This window comes from Perissodus microlepis, chromosome 1 (genome assembly GCF_051167445.1).
Source record: "Perissodus microlepis isolate ML-2025 ecotype Zambia chromosome 1, ASM5116744v1, whole genome shotgun sequence".
NCBI lineage: Eukaryota > Metazoa > Chordata > Actinopteri > Cichliformes > Cichlidae > Perissodus > Perissodus microlepis.
Window position 1 is genome coordinate 29028604 of NC_140461.1, and position 26751 is coordinate 29055354.

The 26751-nt window shown below is 40.5% G+C and overlaps 2 protein-coding genes across 4 annotated transcripts in view; one reads left to right on the top strand and one right to left on the bottom strand.

The window, feature by feature from the left end:
- The first annotated feature begins 2552 nt into the window (after nucleotides 1-2552).
- Nucleotides 2553-7845, top strand: anp32a (acidic (leucine-rich) nuclear phosphoprotein 32 family, member A). 2 transcript variants are annotated; one of them, XM_084939112.1, is made up of 7 exons: nucleotides 2553-2733; nucleotides 4629-4778; nucleotides 4864-4986; nucleotides 5090-5288; nucleotides 5373-5488; nucleotides 5661-5715; nucleotides 6552-7845. In XM_084939112.1, exons 1-7 carry the CDS (start codon nucleotides 2680-2682, stop codon nucleotides 6617-6619), a joined length of 765 nt encoding a protein of 254 aa, XP_084795238.1. In that variant the 5' UTR covers nucleotides 2553-2679; the 3' UTR covers nucleotides 6620-7845. The 2 variants fall into 2 exon arrangements, with proteins under 2 accessions (XP_084795238.1, XP_084795317.1); XM_084939191.1 differs by having other exon boundaries at nucleotides 6555-7845.
- Nucleotides 7649-26751, bottom strand: part of coro2ba (coronin, actin binding protein, 2Ba) — a 46805-nt gene continuing 27702 nt past the window's right edge. Inside the window, exons 1-12 of one of the 2 annotated variants that reach the window (XM_084938990.1) lie at nucleotides 25483-25682; nucleotides 22672-22872; nucleotides 15823-15939; nucleotides 14930-15079; nucleotides 14642-14806; nucleotides 14352-14468; nucleotides 14148-14252; nucleotides 13716-13812; nucleotides 13232-13344; nucleotides 12740-12830; nucleotides 10523-10662; nucleotides 7649-9904 (exon numbers count right to left, since the gene is read on the bottom strand). In XM_084938990.1, coding sequence (XP_084795116.1) covers nucleotides 9770-9904; nucleotides 10523-10662; nucleotides 12740-12830; nucleotides 13232-13344; nucleotides 13716-13812; nucleotides 14148-14252; nucleotides 14352-14468; nucleotides 14642-14806; nucleotides 14930-15079; nucleotides 15823-15939; nucleotides 22672-22872 — 1431 coding nt within the window. In that variant the 5' untranslated portion in view covers nucleotides 25483-25682 and the 3' untranslated portion in view covers nucleotides 7649-9769. Of the gene's footprint in view, nucleotides 9905-10522; nucleotides 10663-12739; nucleotides 12831-13231; nucleotides 13345-13715; nucleotides 13813-14147; nucleotides 14253-14351; nucleotides 14469-14641; nucleotides 14807-14929; nucleotides 15080-15822; nucleotides 15940-22671; nucleotides 22873-25482; nucleotides 25683-26751 lie in introns of those variants that run through there. The other variant, XM_084938915.1, reaches the window with a different exon arrangement.

The window sequence follows — 26751 nt, forward strand, 5'->3', positions numbered from 1 at the left end:
CACACCGTTTCATCACTATCCTGAAACATTGATACAAGGAAGGACAGACCCATACTGACCCTACTATCCAGGGTTGGCAGTAAACCATTGAGCTGGATAGGCAAACAACTATGAAAGGTGGACATTCAGCTTTGCTTTTTCTCTTTTTCTATTTTTTGTAAACCCTACAGAGAGTTGTGTGAAAATCTCAGCAGTTTTTGAAAAACTTGTCTGGCATGGAAAACCAGGCCAAATGCAAAAAACTAGTTGAACAGATTTGCCTAATAAATTCATTTGAATATTCTGCAGTATGTGACAGGATCTGTTGTTGTTAAGCTCTTATATACTTTTGTAAATACATCCTTTTTATGGTTTTTGTTTCATTTATAAACCATTTTCACCTGTTTGACTTCACGTGACACCTAAAGGTGGTAAACAGATTGTTTATATGATGTGCACAGAGGATTCGCCAGTACATACTGTGTTTACACTGGATGAGCTCTTAGACCTGGGCTCACTGTCACACAGAACCATTATAAACTTTTGTAAAGGTTCCAACTTTTCCAAAGAGGCTAATCAAAAACATTTTGATGAGGGAATAATGAATTATATTTCATCTGGAAAAAACTGATGCACAATTCAAAAATCAAAGGCCAACACCTACCCAGAGTACACCCAACACACACAAAAATGCAGCTCTGTTTGTGACAGTTTCAGTTGTTGCAGCATTTTAATCTCTTTTGTGTTTACTTGCATCACAAAACTTGTGTTTTCCTGTCTCTTTGGGTTAATGCTGCATAATAGTTTGTTATTTTGTGCCTCTTTGTGGTTGTATGCTAGCCCCCCCAACACTGAGCAAATATAAGAAGGTAGCTGTACTATATGATTTTACTTGGTAATGGCTTTAATTGACTACCTCATCCTGTATCTAGTTATTAAACTGTAGGGTACATGTGAGTCACAAAATTTCACAACTTTATAATAGAAAGCGGGCTGGTGTCCCCTGTAGTTAAGGTTAGCTCCGTTAACCAGGAGCATTCCTGTTAGACAGCAACTTGTTCACCATTAATGGAGCGAAACAGAGAAGAGAAAGACGATGGTTTTAGGGGCTGCTGAGAGTGCCGTGGGCAATGAAAAGGCAGCAGTTCCGTTATTGGCGGTTACTCTCATTTGCCCTTATCATGAACATGCAGGTTATTTATCACAGACAAGTTTCATGGATATGGAGTGAGACAGTGGCACAAAGACAGACGGACACTCCTCCTTATTGATAACCAGCGACATGTATTTATTTGGCAGAAACAAAGCATTCCTTGTGCTGATATATTTCATAATTTTCTGTTCAAAATACGGTTAAATTAACTAACAGGAAGTTTGTGGTATATTAATAGCCATTACTTTTCATTACATTGTGCTAGGATCCGTTCTACCCTTTACTTCTGCTAAAAAACACAAAGAAAAAATTTGAATTGAGTTTAACTGAAATTTTTTAAACACCCTCCTGGTGGTCACTGGATATACAGTTGAGGCTTTGCTTCCCCCTTGTGGAAAAGGTGCGCACAGCAACACGCAGAGCACTCATGACCTGCCAGCACTTGAGTGAAACTGTGAAGAAGACCCTTAGTGGATCTCAGACTGCCCAAAAAACTCAGCACTGTGCAATTTTATTTGTTTGGAGAAGAATAGTTAAATTAATCTAGCCCTTTATTCCAAAGCATTCATGGCATCAGTCTACGTGCTGGCCAACCTGTTATTAGTGGATGACCCACTGTACCTCAAAGCCACACAAGGAGCTCTTAGCATTATTAAAAGACATGAGTAATGCCAGTTATCACATGCGACTAAGAAAAATCAGGTCTTTCAACCCGGTTGGTGTTATTTTACTATTAGGTTATCTATTCTTGCTTCTCCACTCGTAAAAGTTTGTAGTGTAAGTGGAGATCCGACTCTGGATCAGTAATATTTGAAAAATGGTAAGTTCTAATATCAAAATGTTATTCTCTATATATTATGGGTCATTAAAGTTGTTTTTGCATAGCATACAATAACAATGTCAACTTTTTTTTGGCAAATTTTCTAACATTACATGCAATAGCTGTTGCTGTTTTATAGCTGCTAGACGTTTTATGGAGGAAAAAAAATATTTATTAGTGTGTCATTATTCTATGCTTTTTAAAATAATTTATATTTTTTTGTTTTGGGTAGAGGCAGGATGGAACAGTGTGCATTTTTAAATGATAAAAATTAAAAAGCTGTACAATGAATATATCAGTTAAATTTAACAATAAATTAAATGTAAAATTAATTAAGCTTCAAAAAAATCCAAAACCTATGAGACTGGGCTTCGATGTAGGTGGAGGTTTAAGGGTGGTGGTTGTGCATCGACTGCATGTATTCAGTGAAAAACATTACAGTATTACTATTTCCATGTAAACTTAAGTTAACAAACAACCAAACTTAGACAACAAAACCCCACCCAGTTTGATAAGGGCGCCTTCATTGGCCCGCGCGTCTGTAAATCCGTTCCCTCTTTATTTGGCGCGTGCCATTGGTCGGCGGTGACGACAATCCTGAAACGTGCTCCCGCCCACCGAGCGGATCAAGTTTGAATGAACAGCAGCAGCCTGCTCTGGAGGTGGTAGTTGCATTTGCAGTAATTATTAAAAGTGTGTATCGTATCACGGGGTGAGCCTTTCGAGGATGGACATGAAGAAAAGAATTCACCTAGAGTTGCGGAACCGCACTCCGTCAGACGTAAGTTGGCCTCGCGGCTCGCTGTAATAACGCTTCACTCTCGGCTAATGGAGAATATTTCGCGTGATGCCTTGGCGTGGGGATACAAAGTTTCTTCCAAGTTAAAAAGATGATGGGGGACGTCGGGTCACATTGTTGCTTTTGCCGTCGTGTTTACAGCGGGCAGGTGCTCCGCGGGTCCGCTGCTTGAACTTTTTAGTGCTGCTCCAGCTTCACGTTTTAATGTGCAGTTTGAGAATGCACCACAGCTTCTTTTTTAATGCCAGCGGTATAAACAAGGCAAGCAGTGTGAGAAGCCATATTTGTAACTTTTGATCCACGAACCCCGCGTTGTCGGGATTCTTGTTTTTAGTCGTTGTCTGAGGCTCAGTGTGCATGCTTGGACTGGGAAATACGTTCACCTAAAAAAAACAGTTTAAGCCGTGCACTTGGCGCGTTGAGGATGCGAGCACTCAAAGTCGTGAACATTATCAGTGATGCATAAAGATCACAGCCTCGAATTATCGCCTTACAACTGCAGACCGCTGCTATAGTTGCACAAACCGTCCGGTTGAAGTCGTTTATGTCTGCAGGGAGCAGCTTTTTACGCTGGGGGAGCCTGCAAACCTCCATCCGGAGTCACTGTGCGCACAGATGGCCGAAATAAAAGCGCCGTTACTGTGGACCGTTAGCGGCCACCAAGCTGCGCGAAAAAACCCCACGCAGAGATCAAAAAACGAGCTACGCCCGACTCATTATCAACTGTCGTGTGGCTATTCACTCGTTTTCATCGGGATTTCTCGAAGCTTAGGCGTCCCAGCTCCCCCGGTGAAAACGGGGGGGAAATCGTCGAGCCGCGCTGTTGCTCTAGTTTTCCAGAACTAGGACAAGCCGCCATTTTACCGAGAAACAAAGGCTATTCGAAATACACCGAAATCCCGTTCATTCGACACAAACGACGAACCAGTCATCATACCTTCGTGTTAATAGAGGTCTATACACACCATCAGTCCAATCGGGAAGTGTTTAGCGCGAGCAACAATGAAAACGTTTGCCTGGCAGCTATCTAATCGGCTTTAGCGGCCCCTCCTACTCACAAATGACCCTGTGCACGACTCGTAGGTCTGTTTGGCTCCGGCTTGTTTTGACTAATGTGCATCTGCGTCGCTCATAGCTCACGCGCACGTCTCTTATTGCGCTTTAAACACGGCAGCCGTACTTTATCGCTTTCTTACTAATGTGTCAAAAAAGCGAGATAAATGTCATATTTACGTAATGGAAAGAGAGTCAACGCATCGCGATATTTACAGCGATACAATGCGCGCTGACCGCTGATGGACAGTGATTTTTTTTTTTTTTTTTTTTTAATAGTTCCGGTCCTCACTGCTGATTGGCTGAGTCACGTTCAAGGCCGAGGTGAAATATCCGATAACAGCCCACCTGTGACCGCATATCACACTATTTAAATATCAGTGCGCAGGGCCAAAATTAACGCTGTTGCTGCTGCTACACTGAAGTGTGGCATCCGCCCAGTGTTGAGCTGGTTTATCTGTAGGAGGACGTTTGTTTATTTTCTTCAGATGTATTTATTTATTTTCTTAAAAAATGGTAAAATGAAATTAATTTAAATGTTTATATGTGTATATATATTTTTACAATTAAGAGCTGCTTCCAAATATTGTTGATACAATTTAACTAAAGTGTCAAAGACAAATGTAGTAAAGAAAATAAAATGTGTCTTGAATTTACAGAAATGTATGGATTGTTGTTTGGTATGTGCTTGCTTTTCGTTAGCATTTTTTCCTGTCATTGCTGACTGCTGTAACAAAGCAACAATGTAATGCGTTGATTGGGATCAATAAATATGATGTTTGCAGACAAATTCTAACCATTTTAATTTTTTGATTACGCTTCAGGTCAAAGAACTAGTGCTAGACAACTGTCGCTCAAATGAAGGCAAGATCGAGGGTCTAACAGACGAGTTTGAGGAGCTGGAGTTTCTAAGCACAATCAATGTTGGTCTGACGACAGTTGCCCACTTGCCGAAGCTAAATAAACTCAAAAAGGTGGGTGCTTTTCATCACGTGACAAATCTCTGTAGCTTCAGACTGTAAAGTTTTGCAAGGTTTTGATTATTTAATTGACCAACAGCTTGAACTCAGCGATAACAGGATCTCAGGAGGGTTGGAAGTTCTGGCGGAGAAGTGCCCCAATCTCACACATCTAAACCTCAGTGGCAACAAGATTAAAGACCTCAGCACAATAGAACCACTGGTGAGTCCCAGAAATATTTGAGGGGGGAAAAAGCACAACATGCAAAACAGCTAGTTGTTGTTTATCAAACTGGATTGTTTTTGTTTGTTTTTCGTTCTGATAGAAAGAACTGGGGACCCTGAAAAGCCTAGATCTGTTTAACTGTGAAGTGACAAACCTGAACGAATACAGAGACAACGTGTTCAAGCTATTACCCCAGCTCACGTACCTGGATGGGTACGACAAAGATGACAAAGAAGCACCCGATTCTGATGCTGAGGTCTATGCAGAGGGCTTGGACGATGATGAGGAAGATGAAGATGGTATGTCCAAGACTCTGTCGGGTCTCATGTATGTCTTTGCGCCACTAATGCTGGCGTTTATATTAACTGACCACTTTCACCCAGATGTAGATGATGAGGAGTATGATGAAGATGCAGCACCGGGAGATGAGGAGGAGGAGGAAGGAGAGGATGAAGAAGAGGAGAATGAAGAAGAAGAAGAGGAAGACCTCAGTGGAGAGGTGAGACGAGAATAAATGAGATATGCTTTTTCTAATAGTTTTATAAAAACGCTGTTGTTAGTACACCGTAGACTGGTTGCCATGGTGAATCCCGCCTCTCGTCCTCTGGCTTCAACTCCACGAGACCCGTAAGTGAATCATCTCACTAACTTTGCCTTGTCTTTTAACAAAGGAGGAAGAGGAGGATGATTTGAATGACAGAGAGGTTGACGATGAAGATGACGAAGGTGAGCAACTTCTCCAAATACATAATAAGTGCACACGCTTGATGCTATTCTTTATGGTGCACTGCTTTTGTTTTTCTTAACCTTTATGAATTAGCAAATTTAAATATGCCCTTTGGATATTTTACACATGGCATTAACATGGAGAGATGCTACAGTTTCTGTGTCCACTATATATACACCATGTATAAACCATAGACGGTATATAAAGGATGGGAGTAGGCACAGTGACAGCACCTTGTAGGTCGTAAACTCATGTTTTGAAGCCTTGATCTTCAGTATTATGGTTTTTGCAAGCTTGTCTTTTGGAGAGCCAGAAATGACTGTGCTTGGGACTGTAGAATGCTAAGTTAATGCTAAAAATGCTTAAACTTAGCCACTATGGCTAGCAAGGTGCATTTCAGAGTGTATTGTTATCTGTGCACAAACAGAGGTATTTTATAGTTAATTTAAAGTAATGTACAAATAAATATGGAGCTGTTCCCCCCCAAAGCTATTTTATTATTACTTTCTTTAATTGTAATTTCATTATACTGTTGGAAACGGGTCTCTCTTGTAAATGTAGAAATAAAGGTTAAATAAAATAAATATAGGGAGTGAATCCTTTGGGAGTTAGCCTCTAGTGGCCATTCAAATGATTTGCAGTTTTCACCCCTGTGTGCTGGCTTCATATTGAGCCTCAGAGGGAGCTTATGTGTGCGTGATACAAACAAAACAGGGAGACAAGTGTGAAATGAGGACAAGGATAATATGTTTTGGTCATGTGGAGCTTTCATCTGTAATGCTGTATTTGTCTTAGAAATGTAACTTTTATTTCTTATTTATTTATTTCTTCTCAGAAGAAGAGCGAGGTCAGAAGAGAAAAAGGGACCTGGATGAAGAAGGGGAGGAAGATGATGACGATTGAGAGTCTTCTTTAAGCTAAGTTGTGAACTGTTTTTAACTTGTATCTCCCAGTCACTTCCCAACAGCCCCCATGTATTTTTTTCCCCCTCAGTTTCATATTGCAGTAGGAGTGGGTTTTTTTTTGTTATTGGCCAGTTAGGTAGACGGGTTTTCCTGAAGGGAAAGAAAGGGTTACATTTATGTACCTTTGACGCCCCCGTGTTCCAGTCTTTACTGTCCACTTTTAACTGCTTCGTGGACACCAGTTTTGTAATATCAAATAATAGCAAATATAAACCTTTTTGAGAGATGTTTTTGTTTCCTCACTGTTTGTGTAAGACCAATTTCTGATGTATTTTAAGACCGCCCCAAAAAGAGGGAAAAAAAGATAAAATCAAAAAAAAAAAAAGAGTGCATGTCTAATACATTTTAAAGTCAACTACTGGATTCATGTATGGCTGTCCTCTCCTCGTCTTAAACTTATTGTTATTATTTTTTAATTGTATTTCTTTTCTTCTTTTTCTTTTTAATGTAAGTTATGTGTTTGTAGTGTCACCAGTATGCCAATACTCTCTGCTGTCCTGGTGTGAAACTTCTGTCTGAACATGCACAGTGTGACCCTCACGGGACATATTTTTAAATCCTAGCAAAAAAATGTCTGCCCTTGTCAAAGCTGCTCCTCCTCCTCTTAAACCCTCAGCTTTGATAGTTCGGAAATTACGTGTTCTTGTAAATAATGACCAAATCTATTTTTTTGTATTCTCTTTGATGACGGCAGACATTGAACAGACAACTGAGGTGAAACTATGAATTGTAATAAGATATTAAATATGTATGCTGCTTTATCTAAGAATACGCAGTGTGAAATTTCTTGAATTTGAACATAACTTTGTATGCATCATCTTTCCATAAGGACAAAACATCAGAGCTCATTGTTGCTTTCTTTGCCCCCCCATGTTCTTTTCTGTGACACACACAGATGGCAATGTTTGAATTTTGTGCTGGTGGTGTAGAGGAGTGCTTGATTTAAATGGAGGTTACAGCCACAACGTATGTGCATCGAAAATTTATTGTTGCAAAATGTAAACTCTGGAAAACGGTCAACTGTTTGGACTTTGTTTTCCTCCAGTATACGCAATGGTCAAATTGGCCTACCTCAGTGATTTTTCACTACATGTTAAATCCACTGTCATCAGCTGATTTCTTTCTTTTCCCCTTCCATTCACTTCAATAAATCCCTTTTATATATGTGTTTGAAGTTTGTGGTCCTTGTACAACACAGTTTAAAAAAAAAAAAAAGTGTATACAGAATTCCAGGGAGTGATGACAGTTGTCATTTTTGATCGTCTACATGGAAAATCAAGAAAAGAATTTACAGAATGCCTTTTTTTTTTTTTTTCACAATACTGAACTTGTAGTATGTATACGCCTACAGTACATTGCTACCATACTAAGCAAATCTAAGTTGGGGTTTACTTTGAGTCTGCAGCAGTAACTGTTTGGTCAAAAATGTCATGACCAAACAGTTACTTGACCTGTCTCCTGTCTGTCACTGCAGCTCATCGATCTGTCTACTTTCACTGTAGCCTTTTATTTAACACAGATATTTACCATTGTTCAAGTCTTCATTGTAAGGGCTCATCTTCTCTAGCTAAAGCTATGAAGCTTTGGCCCTTTATGTGCCTGCGATGATGTTATGAGGAAAGACTTGCGACCTTTAGTCTGTAACTCGCTCTTAACTTACTATTTCCATCCTTGTCATGCATGCAGTGGAATTTCTCGAGCTCGGCTCTTAAAATAGTGCCAATTAAATTCGAATACTCTCAAATGTAAAGCTGAACGAAAACAAGGTCTGAGGGTAAAACCGAGGCAGCGCAAATTTCTCCTGTATGTGTTGTCGGTACGGGTGGAGGAGAGGCACGTCACCTGACGTCTTGAAAGCAAAATTACACGGCTACAGACAAACATTTCTCAGTAATAGTAATATACTTGGTTTAAATGTCAAATGGTTGGTTATTATTCCAGTTTGCACTTTTAAAAGTAGGAAATTATATAGCTTCATAACTTATCTGAAGTTACGTTGTTGGAGACAAAGAGCTAAGAAGAAATGATACCTTTTTAAGGTGCCGTTTCACACAAGTCTTGCACCATTTCCACCGGAAACATTCAGCAAAATCTATCGAGCATCACAATCATTACTTGCGCAGTGTGTCATACAAAAACAAAGGGATTAAGAAATATACATGTTATTAGCTAAAAAGGTAAGATGTGACAAATAATAAATAAAAGCAAATATACATTACCCCATCATCAAAATTAGCCCTAAAAACCAGTAACAGCCAGCAAAGCTTCCCTCGGATCCATGTCTCGTCCGCTGCGTCCCCATTGTTTAAATAAAGAGATACCTGAACAAAGTGAGCTATGTGCTGTCCTTGGGAAAAGACTGGAGTAGCTAAGTGTCAGTGTGACAAAGCAAATCTCTAGCCACTGTTTGTAGGTAATGGGATAAGCAGCCCGGTGGGAAAAACATGGTCCATGTCTGCAAAGCTCTCCTCGTCCGCCATTTTGAGATAATGTTGCAGCTCGCTGCAAACTGGGTCCGCAGCAGGGTCTAAGGCCTTGGGGAAGAAAAATAGGAGCAGTAATAGTCTTCTCCAGATTTAACCTCAACATAAAAATTACAATTCAGAGGTGGTTTGGTCAGTACAGGACTTCTTCTTTTTTTTTTTTTTTTTTTTTTTTTTTTTTTTTTTGCATGGTGATCAAGGCATTGCCACATGGACAAGAGGGTAGGCAAAGTGAGACGAATACCTAGGCGGCGTGGAATAACACTTAACAGTTTGCTAGATCAATCATTTACATTTATAAAAACAGAAAATACCAAAATTCTCTGCATTCTATATCAGCGATTTAATGCTTAAGTAGCAATCCCTGATCTGTCATGCCTCATTACTTGTATTTGTCACTACTACAATGTTGCAGTACTTGGATCAGTTAACATTATCCAATGGTTACCATGTTATTGTGTGCACTACGTGGAACAGCAGGAAGAATGAAGTTATGATATAATGAAATATATCAAAAAAGCAGGGCGAAGGGCTCAGAAGGTTGTTGGAGGTCAGAAGTGGGGGGCAAAGGAAGCGAGGCTTTGCCAGTCCAGGAGTCTAAGAGGTCAGGCGTTGTTGGGGCTAACGTTCTTCAGGTTGTTGAGCTCGAGTTCCAGCTGGCGTATTCGGACGTCCTTGGTGGTCAGTTCCTCCTTCAGCCGCCGCAGCTCATCCTGCTGCCGGAAGAACATCCGCAGGAGCTGTGTGGAAAAGGTGGGAAACACGTGGAAGAACATGAGCGCAATGGCAGCTCTCAAAACAAGGAAAGAGGACATTGGCAGGATGAAGGACGAAACATTTGGTTTTAATGGCAAGTTGCGTAAGGCTGGGTTCATTCTCAGCTTTTTTCTGAAATCAATTTTACCAGTACATTATGCTCTTATGATCGAAAGCTGTGGAACAGCTACTACATGGACCCCATGAGCCAAAAGGTCAGACTGCTCTAGAAGCTTAGTTTCTGTTTTTTTTTTTGTTTTTTTTTTACGATTCAAACTGTATGACAGTGGATATCCAAAAAATGGTCACCAAAGGCTTTTCAGTCTTACAAAGGGCAGCCAATCAGAAGAAAGCTGACTCAAAGGGCGAGCGCTAAAATAGCACGTTTCACATTTTTTCGGTTAATGCATGGATAATGTAATAAAGATGAACTTAGTATTATACAGAAGAAAAGGAAAGAAATGCATAGAGATCCACTTTAAGTGAATCAGTTGTACAACAAAAACAAGTTGCGGTTCAGTTACAGCGTTATTACACTCCATTAAAAGCTGCAATTATTTTTTACACTAGTTTATATTAGATACTTGTCATCCTTCACACACCTCGTTCTCTGTCCTGGGTGGTACGTTCTCCAGCAGGTCAATCCCATTCACTACCACACTCTTCTTTTCCTTCACCGGGACCTTGAACACCACCTGGTTTGGCCGGTGGTAACCATCTTTCAGGGACATCAAAACTGGGTCTGTTTGAAAAGCAGGGAGAAAATGAACTTTTCCCTGTGAAAACCAACACAAAGCAGCAAGAGGCTTCGGCTGTCCACAGATCAACACCAGGGAATCTACCGTTTATCCATGCACGTCTTCAGCTCTTCAGGACATCCACATATTCAAGTCTTTAGTTATTCTACAACATGATTAGGATATGGATTCAGTGCCTAAAGCAATTTCTAAAGTTACTAAGCTTTTGTTATCCAGACTTCATCAGTATTTCAGTATCAGCATTGGGTTCATTTGTTCTCTAAAAAAAATAGTACTATCCCAGCCCACGTCTACACACAAATAATGAAGACACAACTTTCTTCAAATACAATTTAAATAGTATAAACTAAACAATATTAGTTATAATAAAAACTCCTGTAGGTCATTATTTGATCTTCCAAAAAGCCCATGAACCAAAAAATCTTCACAAAACTAAAAAACTAAATGTAAATGTCAATAATACAAAATACTGACTGGAAAGCATCTCTTATTTAAAAAATTTCCTTTACAAAATAGTGACCATACTATAGTTTTAATTGCCGAGCATATCAAAATCACACTCGTGAAAAATAACCCTGTCGATTTAGATTGATTCTGATTCAGTGAAATACGCGTGGTTGTAAGAACAAAATTGGCAGGTGTGTGGGTTTTGTGAATTGGATGGTAATTTTTTGCAAATGCACATATTTTTTGTGCAGGGTAAGAATATTTCTGCACAGTGAACAAGGCCCACTGAGAGCAAACACAATGTGAGAAGGAAAGAACGGGACTTTCAAAACATACTTTTAACATCCTGAATTTCATTTCTCTTCGCTTGAATAATCAGACCGCATCTTATCTTTAATACCTCTCAGTAGCATACCACCCCAATAGTGCACTTTACCCCCAGACTGCCGGCTTACCTGTGCTTCCAAGGATATTTAATAGTAAAATGAGAAGCAGAGCCTTCACTTTTGTCTTTTGTCCTGTATTCCTCCCCTCACCTCTAACTGGTTGCAGCAGATGGCCCCGCCCCTCCCTGAGCCTGGTTCTGCAGAGGCTTCTTCCTGTTAAAAGGGAGTTTTTCCTTCCCACTTTCCTTCCTACTTGCTCATGCTTGATTGGGGTTTCCTCTGTTTTATTGCTGCCTTACAGTATAAAGCACTTTGAGGTGATTTGGCAGTATATGAAAAAAACGTAAATTGAACTGAACTGCATTATTGTTCACTTGGTTTGAGTTCTTATTTTAAAGCTCCACGAAACATGAACATGAAGAGCTTAGATGTTGTAACAGTTAAAATGGGGGGTAGCACCTTCATCTATCTGACTACTCTCCTGTCGAGCCAGCTTGGGTTCAGGGCAGATACTCTCTCTTTACTGTTATCAGATCAGATGACCCAGTCCATTAGCCATGCTGCTATAGGCCCGGGTTCTTTGGGGACTGCCCATGAAGCACTGATCACTTCTCCATCACTCCCTTCTCTCTTACTCCCCATGCATTTTTATGCCACTATTAAGCACAACATTTACTTTGTCATCTCTGTCCTATAGTTTGTGCTTTATCTTGTTTTTGTTTACCATCTTTCCACATTTCTCTCCTTTCATTTCCCTCACCCCAGCTGATAGCTGAGACCAGCTAAAGTTTCTTCCTGCTAAAATGGAGTTCTACCTCCCTGCTGTTGTCAGTTAGAGGGTTATTGGGGATTTTCTCTCTAATACTCTTACTGTAGAAGCTTGAGATGACTATTGCTGTGAAGTAGTGCTCACAATATAGTAAAGTTGAATGTTAATGAACTGGACTGGATTGCATCAATTAAAATAAATCAACTGTGGGGATTTTTTTTTTACCATGCTGGTGATAACACAAGCTACATGTTGTCAGTGCATGATTCAGCAAAACAAACACACTCAGTGACTGAAGTTTGCTGTAAATTAATCTACATTAGCCTTGTTTACTTGTTAGAGGCAACCTTGCATGCAAGTCATCATGGAAATCAGTTGCAGCAAACGAATAAGATGCCGCTCCCCTATTAAAGTGCTATTTAACAAGCCAGACAAGTGCGTCTCTGACGGGTTGCTTACCTCTATCAATTCCGCTCAGCCACTCGCTGGCCGACAGGGCCGGTTCTGTTCCTGCCGTCATGGGGTAGATGTCCTCCTGGTACGTGTCTGACTGTAAACAAACATTTTCAGATGTCTCAGCAACCATTTGCTCAGCACTGCTGATTATCTCAACGTTTGGATGTCTTTGGTAAAGAGTTTTTATCTCAAAGAATTACATACGGTTTTGATAATTTTCCAGCTTTTGACTTTGAGATGCTCATTCACCAGTCTGCTTTTAAACACACGTCTTAGGTCAAATAAATGGTATTAGATTAATTATTCCTGTTCTTGTTTCTTCTTGCTCTGATTTTGTATTTGTATTCATCACAAACCAAGGTATTATAAGTCCAGTGTTCCCAAGAGGTGTTGGCTAAAATCTAACAGCTTTTTTGACTTAATAAATGCTGGTTATCATCTGCTGAAGATGAGACTGATAATAACAGAATGGAGTCTAATTTCATTCCCACTCACCCTTCTTGGCACAATCATGGAAATGGGCTCAATCAAACCCTTGAGGGTGACCAGTTTGTAGAAGCGGTACACCTCGCAAGCTGCCACATCCATCCCGTGCTTTGGCATCACACCTGCAGACAGGAAAAGAGGCATGTGGTGACGGCTGTTTTGCCAACATCCCTTTCCTAGAATTCATTGTTTATCTCATCAACAAGATACAAAAACAACCTGCTGCAGCGTGACATTGATGGACAAGTTAGTGAAGCTCTTTAAGCTTTTTTGAGCAAATTTCCAATTCGGACACCTCATTTTTATTTTCTTCTGTAAATACGATCCTTTCAGCTACGCAACACCGTTTTTAGAGGAGTGTTAAGGGCTGAGCTCATTTTCACAGTGATTCATTCCACCTCTCCGTTTCTAAAGACAGTTAATGACTGGGTTAGCATTTCTCTTTCTCCTCTGGCAGGACAGATCACATACTGCTGTTCAGCAACTGGCTTACCTAGTCCTTTCTGTGGGGCAGGGGATCGGAACTCCATTAGGTACTGGATGTACGGCTTCTCTGTGGTGATTTCAAAGTAACGGATGTTGCCGTCCCCCTGCCAGAGCAACAGAACATGGTCATTACCTCTGAGCAATTGAAGCTACATCTTTTTTGCTGCTGTGCTCTGATTCCAAGAACAAGCAATGCTTCTCAGACTTTTACTTCCCATTATTACTCAAGTTAAATTGAATATACACATATATATATACACACACATATATACACACACATATATACACACACACACACATATACATATATACATATATAAACTACCCTTAAAAATAAATCATCAATTCCAATCACAGTCATACAAAATGTATTAGATATGCAATACACAGTTCAGTTTTTAGACTACTTTTGTACAACTGTAGGGACATCGGGGCTGACCTTGCCTGCCAGATACAACATGTGTGTGTCAGCATCATAGAAGGGAAACAACAGTCCTGAGAGCCCGTCTATGTCCTCCTCCACTATCGGCATGGACAAATCCTCCTAGGAATAACAACATATACAAACATTGTTTTTACACACACGCACACTTGATCTACCTGCTGTGGCACTGTATGCATATATGGAGAAGTGTTGTCTGACCTGATCCCAGAGAGCGATCTGCCGAGTGTTCCAGCGAGAAACCCCTGTGGTGAGCAGCCGCTTCATATTGCCCAAGAACACAACTCTGTTTACGCGGTGGTTCTTGCAGCTGGCTTGCTGATGGAGCAGCACACATAGAGAGAGTGAGGCAGCATACACTTGCAAGGAAGTTAACACTCTAATATGTTAACAGAATATTCTTGTGACAGTAGAAAGCAGAGCGTTTTTGAGAAACCACTAAAACATGTCAGTTTATCGTTGCATAAAAACATCAGCCAGGTCCGCCTCACCTGAAGGACTCTCCCGGAGCGTGGCTCAATGACACGCAGCTTCTTGTCTTTGCAGCTGGTGGCCAGCAGACTGCCGTCTGTATTGAAAGACATGCTGAGGATGACGTCAGTGTGGCAGTCGATCATTTTCACCGGCTCGCCTATCTCCAGGTTCCAGATGAGGATCTAACGCAGTCGGGAAAAATTGTTTTGGTGGAGCTGTTAGAGGGCTGCTGTACTTCAATTAAAGTGATCATAAATAGAGATATAACTGTGTTTGTTGGGGGCGTTGCTGTGTTGTTTTTGTACCTTGTAGTCGTAGCCTGCACTGAAGAGGATGCCGCTGCTGGTGGGGTGCCACTCGATCAGACCCACCCGTCTGCTGTGACCGTACAACTCCAGCACTGCTTCCATCATGTTGCGCCTCAGGCCGCCCTCTGGGATCTCCCATACTCGCACCTGCAACATTTACCAACGCACACCGAGGTTGTTACTGGATACACAAATATACCTACAGGTTTGCTCATTCTCACAATACACGATAACAAGTGACATTTTTATTATTCTGTTTTTGTTAGCAATTTATCAGGACTACTGCATGCTTTCACAACACATTAGTATGAACTCTAAACCACAATCAGGAGGACACAGCTAGAAATCGTCTGATCAGAAATAGCACAAGCTATCAATGTAGCCCATTGCATTAGGATTAGACAGGATTACTGCTATGGATAGAGGCTCTGTGTCAGACCAGATCAGATTATCTTTGAACATGTGAAAGTACTACACAGAGCACAGTGCTACCAATGCTGTGCAGTATTCACTAGAGTAATGTAACAGGTACATGTATCACAAAAAAACAGCCTGTAGGCTAACAGTGATTGCTATTTTATATTGTGCCTAATGTCATTAATATAGCAAGCTGCTGAAAAGCTAACTGATGTTTGCCTATTTATTTGTCGTTTTCAAACCTCACAGCAGCAACAACAGCACACACCGTAGGATCGGATCAGAAGCTCGCGTCCAGTACAAACCGCATGAATCAGTAACCTCTGACCATATTAAACTGATGACCCATTCACCTTCTGGACTAGTGGCTGTCAACCTCAGCATTTAAGCACATACAAGACATTTTTTTTAGAATCTTAAAAGTCATCAACTCATAAAAATGGGAGTTAAAAAGAATAAAGTGGATCACTTACTGAAGTGTCCTCGGAGCAGGACGCTATGATGTTTTCACAGAAAGGGTTCCACTTGATATCCAGCACGTTGCCATTGTGGCCGCACACTTTCGGGTGATGAGAGTCCAGGCGGCCAGACTGAAAGCACGTACAACATGCAGATGAAACGCATACAGTATGTCACTGCATAAATGAAGAGGTATTGTTTGCAATCACATCACTATAAAGGAATATTACTGGAAAGAATCAGAATCAAATTCATCACAAATTGCACAAAACTTTAGTCGAAACAAAACACATTTTAAAGACAATATTAAAGAATAGCATTAATTTTTAGAGAATGTTACTGAGCAGAATTCATCTTTGCTCCTTTTGATGTGAACGTGAAAGACTCACATCAGTGAGATGTCTCTATCACTTCTGAACAAAGCAAAGCAAACCCGGTTATTGTACAGGGACAACCGAGGCACATTATTATTATTACTGCAATAACCTACAGAGTCCACAGAGGGGCACTGGCTCATAACAGCAGATGACAGGAAGCTCTTCATATCGGTCATGATGTCATGAATGTTTGATGTCCATTCAATCCACTGACCTCTTTTCTGATTTCCTTAGAGATTTGCTTAAGAGCACTGGGTCATGCACCTGTGAAATCCCATGTGCGTCTGCATGCACGGTCCTTACTGAACCCTTAAGACTTATTTTGGAGACATTGCCAAGCGTTAGCAAAATTTTCATAATAAATATCTTTGAGAATGCATTAAATTGAAATTTCAAGCTATTTCCTTGCAAACCTTTCCCACCAAAATGAAAACAATAAATGTAATTTTGTTACAACAGAAGATAAAATATTGAAAAAAAAAATTAAGATTCACAGTGAAGCTTAGATTTAAAGAATTCTTTGTCTGTGTGAATGCCAAATTTGGTTAGCTGTAGTCAAACAGCTCAAAAAGAGCAAAGCAAGAAGTCAACCCGGGAAATAAAGGTAAGTTTCAAGGTAACACACTGCCAATACAGTGAGGGCTTTGCAAACAAATCAAAGAACAAGAGCCAAAATCAGTCTCCGGCAGAACACAGCCACCGTGAAGCTGAACATCCAATCAGTTAGCATGAGAGAAGAAATGACTAAGCAAGGCAACTCAATTTAATAAACACAGCTAACTCAGGCACATCAGGAGTTTATAATTAATGTAGAGCACTGGGGTAATAAAATCTCCCCTTGAAAGACCCCCCAAAGAACAATGACAAGCTGTGCCAATATAAGTTCTGATGACACATTATTATTAGGGAACTTTCATCATTAATGAAACAGGATCTGAGGGACTCCTTATTTGGGTGGAACTAATTACCTGCACAGAACATAACGTCCGTTGGGAATGAGAGGGTTCAGAGGCTCTAAGGGGTATTATATGGAATTACATTTATAATGGGACATAAAATGAATAAAACAGACTTTTCACAGCTTGGATTTCACCCTCAGTTTTTATCTTTCTACCACGCATAAAATTTAATATAACATTATAAAATAGCCCTCGTTAGCTGCAAACCACCCGCTAGACTTTATCGGACAGGAAAGTGGCTCGGCCTGCGTTAGGCCTGATGGTCTTTAGTCATTTCCCGAGGCTGTGGCACATATGAGCACTTTCTGAGAAGAGCAGATGTGCTGGCCAGGTACCAGCATCTCCAATACGCCAGCGGCACCAGGCTGCGGCTGCTGCAGACATTTATCGAACTGTTATTCCCAATAAATCTTTACTAATGCGACTTACCACTGCTGCTCTGTCACTGCAGCAATGCTAACAGCTGACATCGAACAGTCATGTTTCCAAAATGTAATATGGTTCCCCCGATGAGAACGAGGAATTATGTTTCAGTAACAGAACAGGACGAACTCAGCCATGGTGACACTGTTCTATAAACCTGATATTCTTATATCTACTCTGTGGCGCATCTCCCATGTGCCTTACGACACCTCAGCCAGCTGAAGTGAACCCGCTGAGTCACACTTAACTTAGGTGTGGTATCTATCTATCTATCTATAAATGCATCACTATTACGCATATATCTGCTGGTAAAATATTAGCTCAATGACTTTATCAGAGAAATGAATTCCAACCAATAAAAATCCTCCACACGCTGCATCATACACAGTAAAGCAGTAGTAATAGGAATAATAGTATGGTGATTCACAACGCACCACACCCACTGCAATTGCCTCTTTGTCTGAGGTGATGAAGAGGTGTTTGTGACCTTGTGTGTCATTTTCAGAGCCAGGCTGTGTGCCAGGTGGTGCCAGCAGTAGTCCGTCCACTTTCTAGCGACTCTGTCTGAGGGACAAACATATGGCTGTCTCGCCAGCTGTCATCATAATATGTCTGCCATGCTCATACCTCACCATTAGCCAAACCCCTACAGATTGGTCTGTTTATCTAACAGAGGAGCCAGAGCTTCATTTTGAAATAGCGTGGGTGCCTTTTGTAAACATGTAAAAAATAAATAAATAAAAAGTTTATTTTTCCTGTGGTAACCATGTAATGGCCCCTTTCATACAAACAGCAGCACGTGCCATCTTATATATGCTGCCTCATTTTAGGTGAAGCCTATAAAATAAGATTGAAAACACAAAATAAACTTCATGTCTGTCTTCCTGTCTTATGCAAGCATTCACACAGTTTGCTGACTTGCTGTATTAACTGGAAGATACAGCATTAAACAGCAGCCTCCATCACACAGAAGTTGTGCTGTTGCTGAATATGATAAATGCCACTTGTGAATTTATCCACTCAGCGGAAACCTGAGCAAACGCTGAAGTCCAGTACTTTCATTGTAGGAAGAAATCTATTAAGTTCTAGCTGTTGGCTGGCTTTGTACACACAGCAGCAAAAGTACAGTGGGGAAATACAAGTTTTGGGTTGTTTGATTTTATTCGTTACTGGAGATTCAGATTCAAAAGATTTAGATTATTGCAATTTTCCCCCAGGTTAATAATTAAAAACATTTCTTTCCTGTCACAAAATACAGTTTATATAAAACTGCTGCCATAATCATTTCATTTTGATGTTCACTGTGTGTGAATTTTCTGACTCACGAGACTTCCTCTTGGACTGACTGGACTGAAAAACATTCAGCTCTTTCTTTTAGTCACTGAAATCTGTCAGACTTTCTCTTTCCATGTGTGGAAGCAACCTTTTTTCTTTCTTTCTTTTCATTTTATTTTTGTGTTATTGTTTCACTGAATCACTTTCCTTCCTTGAAAAGCCTAAATAAACAGTGCTGCACAGACTTCTAAGACACCCCTGACTGTTATCTACAGCTTCACCAGTTTTAAAGACTAATGAATCTACCTGAAGCAGCATGGATAAACAAAATGATAACATCTTGTCCTAATTAAATTTATTGGAAATAAAATACTTCTATTAACAGACAAAACCAATCACTTGAAAAATGCAATTATTTGGAGTAAAAAGCAGCTGAATCATGGTTTATTTGTTCAAATAATTAAATATTATGGAAAATGTGCTTGGTGTAAACTGATTACCAAAGATTCCGTTAAATGAAACATTTCACAGTGTACCTATGTAACAAAACGTGTATATAACCCATATTTTTGAGTTTAGCTATTTATATAACAGCAGATCTGCAGAACTTTACTGGACAAAAGTCATGAAACACCTTGTTAAGTGTATGTGCACATTATGTACTTGGTACTTTATGTAGCTTTGGACTTTCCAAACCTGACGATCAATGGACTTGATTTATTTAGAAATACCACTCTGTGGCTCTGTCTACCAGTTCAGCTGCACTTTACATTCACAGATATCCAGGCTCATATAATAGATCTACTTAAATACATTTAATGACAGGTGTTACATGCATTTATGCTTTATTTATGACCAGAAAAGAAGATTCTAATAGGAAACAAAGTTGGAGCCTTGACAGTCATCGAAACAATGTTTCAAATAAATAAACTACACCACTGACCCAAGATTTGTGGGAAACTTGATCACAATCTCCCCTTCTCTTCCTGTGTTAAGGCACTGAATAACCACCAGAAAAATCAACCTTTGACCTATTTTGTATAAAACATTATCAGTGCATTATTAAACTGAGTTGCCCCTGAGATGTGACCTTCACAAAACCGGCAGCTCAGAAAGCATAATTACCTCTGGCCAGTGCTGTGACGGGTGAGTACAGGGAGTGCAGAATTATTAGGCAAATGAGTATTTTGTCCACATCATCCTCTTCATGCATGTTGTCTTACTCCAAGCTGTATAGGCTCGAAAGCCTACTACCAATTAAGCATATTAGGTGATGTGCATCGCTGTAATGAGAAGGGGTGTGGTCTAATGACATCAACACCCTATATCAGGTGTGCATAATTATTAGGCAACGTCCTTTCCTTTGGCAAAATGGGTCAAAAGAAGGACTTGACAGGCTCAGAAAAGTCAAAAATAGTGAGATATCTTGCAGAGGGATGCAGCAGTCTCAAAACTGCAAAGCTTCTGAAGCGTGATCATCGAACAATCAAGCGTTTCATTCAAAATAGTCAACAGGGTCGCAAGAAGCGTGTGGAAAAACCAAGGCGCAAAATAACTGCCCATGAACTGAGAAAAGTCAAGCGTGCAGTTGCCAAGATGCCACTTGCCACCAGTTTGGCCATATTTCAGAGCTGCAACATCACTGGAGTGCCCAAAAGCACAAGGTGTGCAATACTCAGAGACATGGCCAAGGTAAGAAAGGCTGAAAGACGACCACCACTGAACAAGACACACAAGCTGAAACGTCAAGACTGGGCCAAGAAATATCTCAAGACTGATTTTTCTAAGGTTTTATGGACTGATGAAATGAGAGTGAGTCTTGATGGGCCAGATGGATGGGCCCGTGGCTGGATTGGTAAAGGGCAGAGAGCTCCAGTCCGACTCAGACGCCAGCAAGGTGGAGGTGGAGTACTGGTTTGGGCTGGTATCATCAAAGATGAGCTTGTGGGGCCTTTTCGGGTTGAGGATGGAGTCAAGCTCAACTCCCAGTCCTACTGCCAGTTTCTGGAAGACGCCTTCTTCAAGCAGTGGTACAGGAAGAAGTCTGCATCCTTCAAGAAAAACATGATTTTCATGCAGGACAATGCTCCATCACACGCGTCCAAGTACTCCACAGCGTGGCTGGCAAGAAAGGGTATAAAAGAAGAAAAACTAATGACATGGCCACCTTGTTCACCTGATCTGAACCCCATCGAGAACCTGTGGTCCATCATCAAATGTGAGATTTACAAGGAGGGAAAACAGTACACCTCTCTGAACAGTGTCTGGGAGGCTGTGGTTGCTGCTGCACGCAATGTTGATGGTGAACAGATCAAAACACTGACAGAATCCATGGATGGCAGGCTTTTGAGTGTCCTTGCAAAGAAAGGTGGCTATATTGGTCGCTGATTTGTTTTTGTTTTGTTTTTGAATGTCAGAAATGTATATTTGTGAATGTGGAGATGTTATAGTGGTTTCACTGGTAAAAATAAATAATTGAAATGGGTATATATTTGTTTTTTGTTAAGTTGCCTAATAATTATGCACAGTAATAGTCACCTGCACACACAGATATCCCCCTAAAATAGCTAAAACTAAAAACAAACTAAAAACTACTTCCAGAAACATTCAGCTTTGATATTAATGAGTTTTTTGGGTTCATTGAGAACATGGTTGTTGTTCAATAATACAATTATTCCTCAAAAATACAACTTGCCTAATAATTCTGCACTCCCTGTATGCATAAAAAGCATGACATCATCTGAGAGATTCACACCAAGTATCTAATCACCTAAACAGAAAACGCCCACATGCACACACAGACAGTCTTTTTCCATGACTGAACACGTTAGCTCACGATGATGTGACGTAAAATCTAGCTGAAGTCTCTCTGCTTCGGACAGCAAAACTGTTCAGCTTACTGAATGCTTCTACTGCCTGATAACAACCAGGCTTGACCCTGCTTGGCAGCCAAGAGCTTTGCAAGCACCTTGGCATGGTCTCTCTTAAAGAGGCAAAGCACTCTGTAAGGCCCACAAAGCCATCTAAAAATGTGAATGACATTCAAACTAAAACATGTCCTTATTTAAAAGTTACACTGAACTCACACAAACACACAAATACACTATCAATTGATATAAAGCTGGAAACAATTGGGATGCGACTGAAGACCCCAAAATGATCATCAGAAACTTTTTATCAAACCCAAAATAACCAACACACATAATATGTGGGAACAACTTTCAGTCAAATTTACATGAAAACATGTTCTTAACTAACTTTTTCACTTTCTTACTGCTGCTATTTACCGTTGCTACTCAAATCAGGACTAGTTTTGTATCCTGTATATCCTACAAAAAGCAGTGATGGACGGTCTGTTTGCTAAGTGTGAAATGAAATATCATTGGGAACAGGCACAATCCCCTTTCCCATAATAAGAAAAGGAATTTTGAACTTTCCAGCACAACAGAAACCTTTTGTAGTGTTTATAGGCAATATCACTATGCCTTTATATTGTGCTACTGGCAGCACAACACAGTTACAATGCTGGCCTTAGATTCTGGCTTGAATATTTAAGGCCGGCGTGCTTTGCAGTGGCAGTTAAACTCTGTGCTTCATTTGTGTGGAAAGAGCTCTGCAACTTGCCGATTTCACTGTGCAGTCAAAGAAGATTAAAGTAACAGAAATTTTATAGAGCAAGAGAAAAAATGCATACGAATGGAGATTTATCCTGCAAGAATTTTTCTTTAATTTTGAGTTACTCACGCTATTATTTGTGTTTTATTTTGTAAACTTTACTCATTTTTCTTATTCTGAAGGATATAGGAGCAAAGAGCTAATTCAGTGTTACCTGGGATACAGGTATAACAATGAAAGAGCCTCCGCCGGCACTCTCTGTGACGACTGCCAGGAACTTGGAGTTGACGGCACAGAAGTGGTTGTCATGGACATTCTTGGTGATGGGGATACCGTCGAAGCAGTGCTCCCGGTTGGCTACTTTTCCATAGACATTTCGAAACTTGGAGCTTCGGTACGTCGGACGCCATGACATCTGAAAAAGAGAGATGTGTCACAGATAAACAATCTGAAAAATCAAAGATGTTATAAAACGCAATGATATAAAACAGGGGGGGGGGAAGCCTCACATTTCAGGAAACTAGTTCCAGTGAAGGCAGTAATCTGATAAATAACATGATGTGTTTTGTGACTAATTATACTAAACGATTGTCTACACTGGAGTTTTGTTGCGTGAAATACTAGTACTGGTTTGTAAATTAATAATTGGGATGCATCTGTGTTTGTTTATGGATGCAGTTCTCTGACGAAGCTGGCTAGCATTAGCTGAAAACCTAGCATTTACCCTTGTTGTAGAATATGATCACTTCTAGCCAAAAAAAAAAAAAAAAAAAAAAGATGGTATTGACCATAATGATAGATGGAGAGGCTTCAAAAAGGACAGCTTAAAAGCTAGTTAATCAGGATGATGACATTGTTTATATACAGTCTATATAAAAAGAGAAGAAGACAAATGTAAATAGAAAATGGAAAAAATGTCTTATTTTGGTGATTAGAAGCTAGAAAACATGCACGCATAATTATGATTGTGATTGTGTCAAAATTCCCATCTTCCAAGCACAGTTGCAGGGTGGGCTGTCCCATCTGTGCACACATGATAAGAGTCACACATACAGTTGTGGGAAATCATCCAAACTGGTCATGGGTGTGAGACTTTTGAAGGGTGAAAACTGGGTGAAAATGTTTTCATGCTACTCCACGCTGCCACAGAGTCAGTGATTAACGCGTGCAACAAAACAAAACCAAACTGAATCTCAACCAAGAATAAAAATCATTCATTTCTGACAAACACACCATATTCTATTGTTTGTCACTCTATTTTTGGTTCAGATGGATCTTGTACAACAGAATAGCAACCATTGTTTGCAGCTGCTGCTCACAACAAAAGAGAAGTGGTTGGTCTTGACTCAAGATGCTTCTTTTGTTTGCCACTTCACCACAAGAATGCACTGGTGGAGTGCTTGATTTTTGGTATGGTCTGGCACTGCATAGGGATTTAACAGTTGACTCAGCCACAGGACAAGGATGTTAAATGACCTTTGACCCAACGGGACAGAAGTTGTGGTGAATGAATGTGGCTATAGAATTTGTTTTAAAAAATTCTCTGAAGGGAGATCTGTTCAAAGACATATTTTTAGTGACACTTAATCGAGACTATATCAGTTTGTGATGGGGACTGGAGGAAGAGAATTTATGACCGCTGTCAGATCAGTGGCTGCAGTTCTGGATGACATCAGGCAATCCTCTATTCAGCATTGTTCTGCGGATAAGGAGGGGAACTGGTGGGAGGGGTGTATGCATGCAAATAGAAACATGCCCTGACCATGCTGCTACCGTTGTCTTTTCCTGTTTCTCACTGGACAGCAGAAGTAGCATCCAGGAGGCTACAGTGTGGCTGACCTCCATCTCCTCATTTCAACACTCAAGATAGTGCATGAATTATACCCCGTATAAATCAAACGTATGCAGGAAAAAGACGTTTATTTTATATTACTAGTTTTTCTGTGGGTTACTGTGGTTTAGCTGTCTGAGGCAAGCGAATATAAGACAAAGAAAAAATGCTTAATCTTCTCTAAAACCATAAACCGTCCGAGGTGTTTATTGATGCTAGATTAGCTATGTGAATCTGTACCCAAATGGTAATGGTAAATGTAAAGCAGGTGAAATGTTTCTCACTCTTCATTCTCTCACTCACACACCAGTGGAGGCTGTGCTGCCATGCAAAGTGCTGGCTTGTCATTGGCAGCCACTGCAGGTACAGCGTCTTGTGCCAGGACTGTGGCTGTTGTGGGGAATGAGCCACAGGTTTAAAACAACACCTTTATCACAGAGCAAGCTGAACAAACTGCTCTACCCCTTGAACCACATGTACTGTCTAAAGAAACAGAATATAAAGAAAACTCCAAAGTGCAGGCATGAATTTTGCTCCTATCATATTCAGGAGTATGAAAAGTAAAACATTTATTCTTTATTTAACATTTTGAAGACTTGAAGACTTGTATGTTGCACACGAACATTCAAATCCCTTTAATTCCAGCTCAAAAAAGCAGTTGTCTCCAAGAACTTTACATTGTTAAGTAAAGATCCGACAATATTAGGTCTGTGTAAGCTCAATAGTAGCTGCTTGTTAAAGAATGAATGTGGAACAGAAGAGCAGCAGAAACTGGCCTAAGGGACAGTTAGAGGAGAGTCGTCCGCTTTGAGCTCTCTTTACAAGGATGCTCATTCATCTGTCCCCGGCGTATGGCACAGAGAGGATGTCTGTCTGAGCGTGTTTGTGTCTTTCTTATCTCACGAGGGTTTGCGGCACACCAGCTCACACGCAGATCATGAGCAGAGCATGCACATACACAGAAAGACAGCAAGTCAAGAAATGATTTGGTATCCATCATATCACAAGACTTGTGGGTTGTGAGCATGAGTTCTTCTCACGCACTGTGAATCCTTCAGGACTTTGCAGACTTGCAGATTTTCACAATATGAAGGTTTTTGTACCAAGTTTGAATCATATGAACTTCACTTTCACCACTTTCATATTTCATTAACATCACATATTTTAATTCCACACCTGAAAACGTCGCCTTACCTTACAAGTGTCCTTATAATGACACTCCAGTCACAGTGTTCCTGCTGCTTTCTGAGATTGCAAACATCCACCCTCCTATCCACACAAGCCGCAGGACCTTCTCTCTTCCTTCCTTCCCTTTCGAATGTAAGCTGGCGGCCTGTGTCTACTCTACCTCCTTCTCTCATGTTTTTCTCAGCCCTCCCCTTTAAAATTCACTCTTCCCACCCTCTTCTCCTCCTACTAGCACTGATAGCTGCAGGGCCAGCACCCCCCCCCTCTTACCCTTCTCTTCCATCCTGCCACTCAGTCAGCTCTCTGCATCTCTTTCTGTATCCTCTACAGTTGAAACTCCAGCTCAGGCAGACTAGCAGAGAAGTACCCATTCATCCTCTTTCCTTTCCCACCCACTGCTTGTTTGGAATCACAAGGCCTTTCTGGCTGATTCCCAGCAACGCTTACAGTTTTTCAGCCCTCATATCTTTTTCCTTTTAATCTCGTTTCTCCCAACTGTGGACTTTGTAGCTAACAGAAACAGTAAAATTCAATCAGGAATTTTGCGTAAAACTTGAAATATTCACAGACAAGAAATGTAGAAGACACCACAATTAAACCATGCCTTTTTTCTGTCACAGCAGATCGCCACCCCTCCCTGAGCCTGTTTGTGCAGGAGGGTGTTTTTCCTTCCCACTGTCACCAAGTGCTTGCTCATCAACATCCAGTCACGGAATACTTATTTTTCCCAAATCCAATATCTTGGTCTGTGTGACTGCTGCCTTATTTCCTTGAACCTACCGTGTCACATGTCCAAAATGGCCAACACGTTAATGTCACATGGTTAGTGGACATCTGACTACAAAAACCTGATTGTGAATGAATGTAATATTGTTTTGTTTGGTTTTTGGCTGCAACAAACCAGTTTTACTTTCTAAATATGCCATGTCAGCATATAACTGGTAACTTTGCAGAAAAACAAACAGCATTTTCCCACCTTACATCACGAGCAGCTGTACTTTTTGGGGTGTGGGCTGTATTATGGCGTGAATTTTACATACTTTGTTTTTCTGCTGGGTTACTGTTACATTACACCAGGGGTAGGCAACGCCAGGCCTCGAGTGCCGGTGTCCTGCAGGTTTTAAATCTCACCCTGGGTCAACACACCTGAATCAAATGATTAGTTCATTACCAGCCCCCTGGAGAACTTCAAGACATGTTGAGGTGGTAATTTAGCCATTTGAATCAGCTGTGTTGGATCAAGGACACATCTAAAACCTGCAGGACACTGGCCCT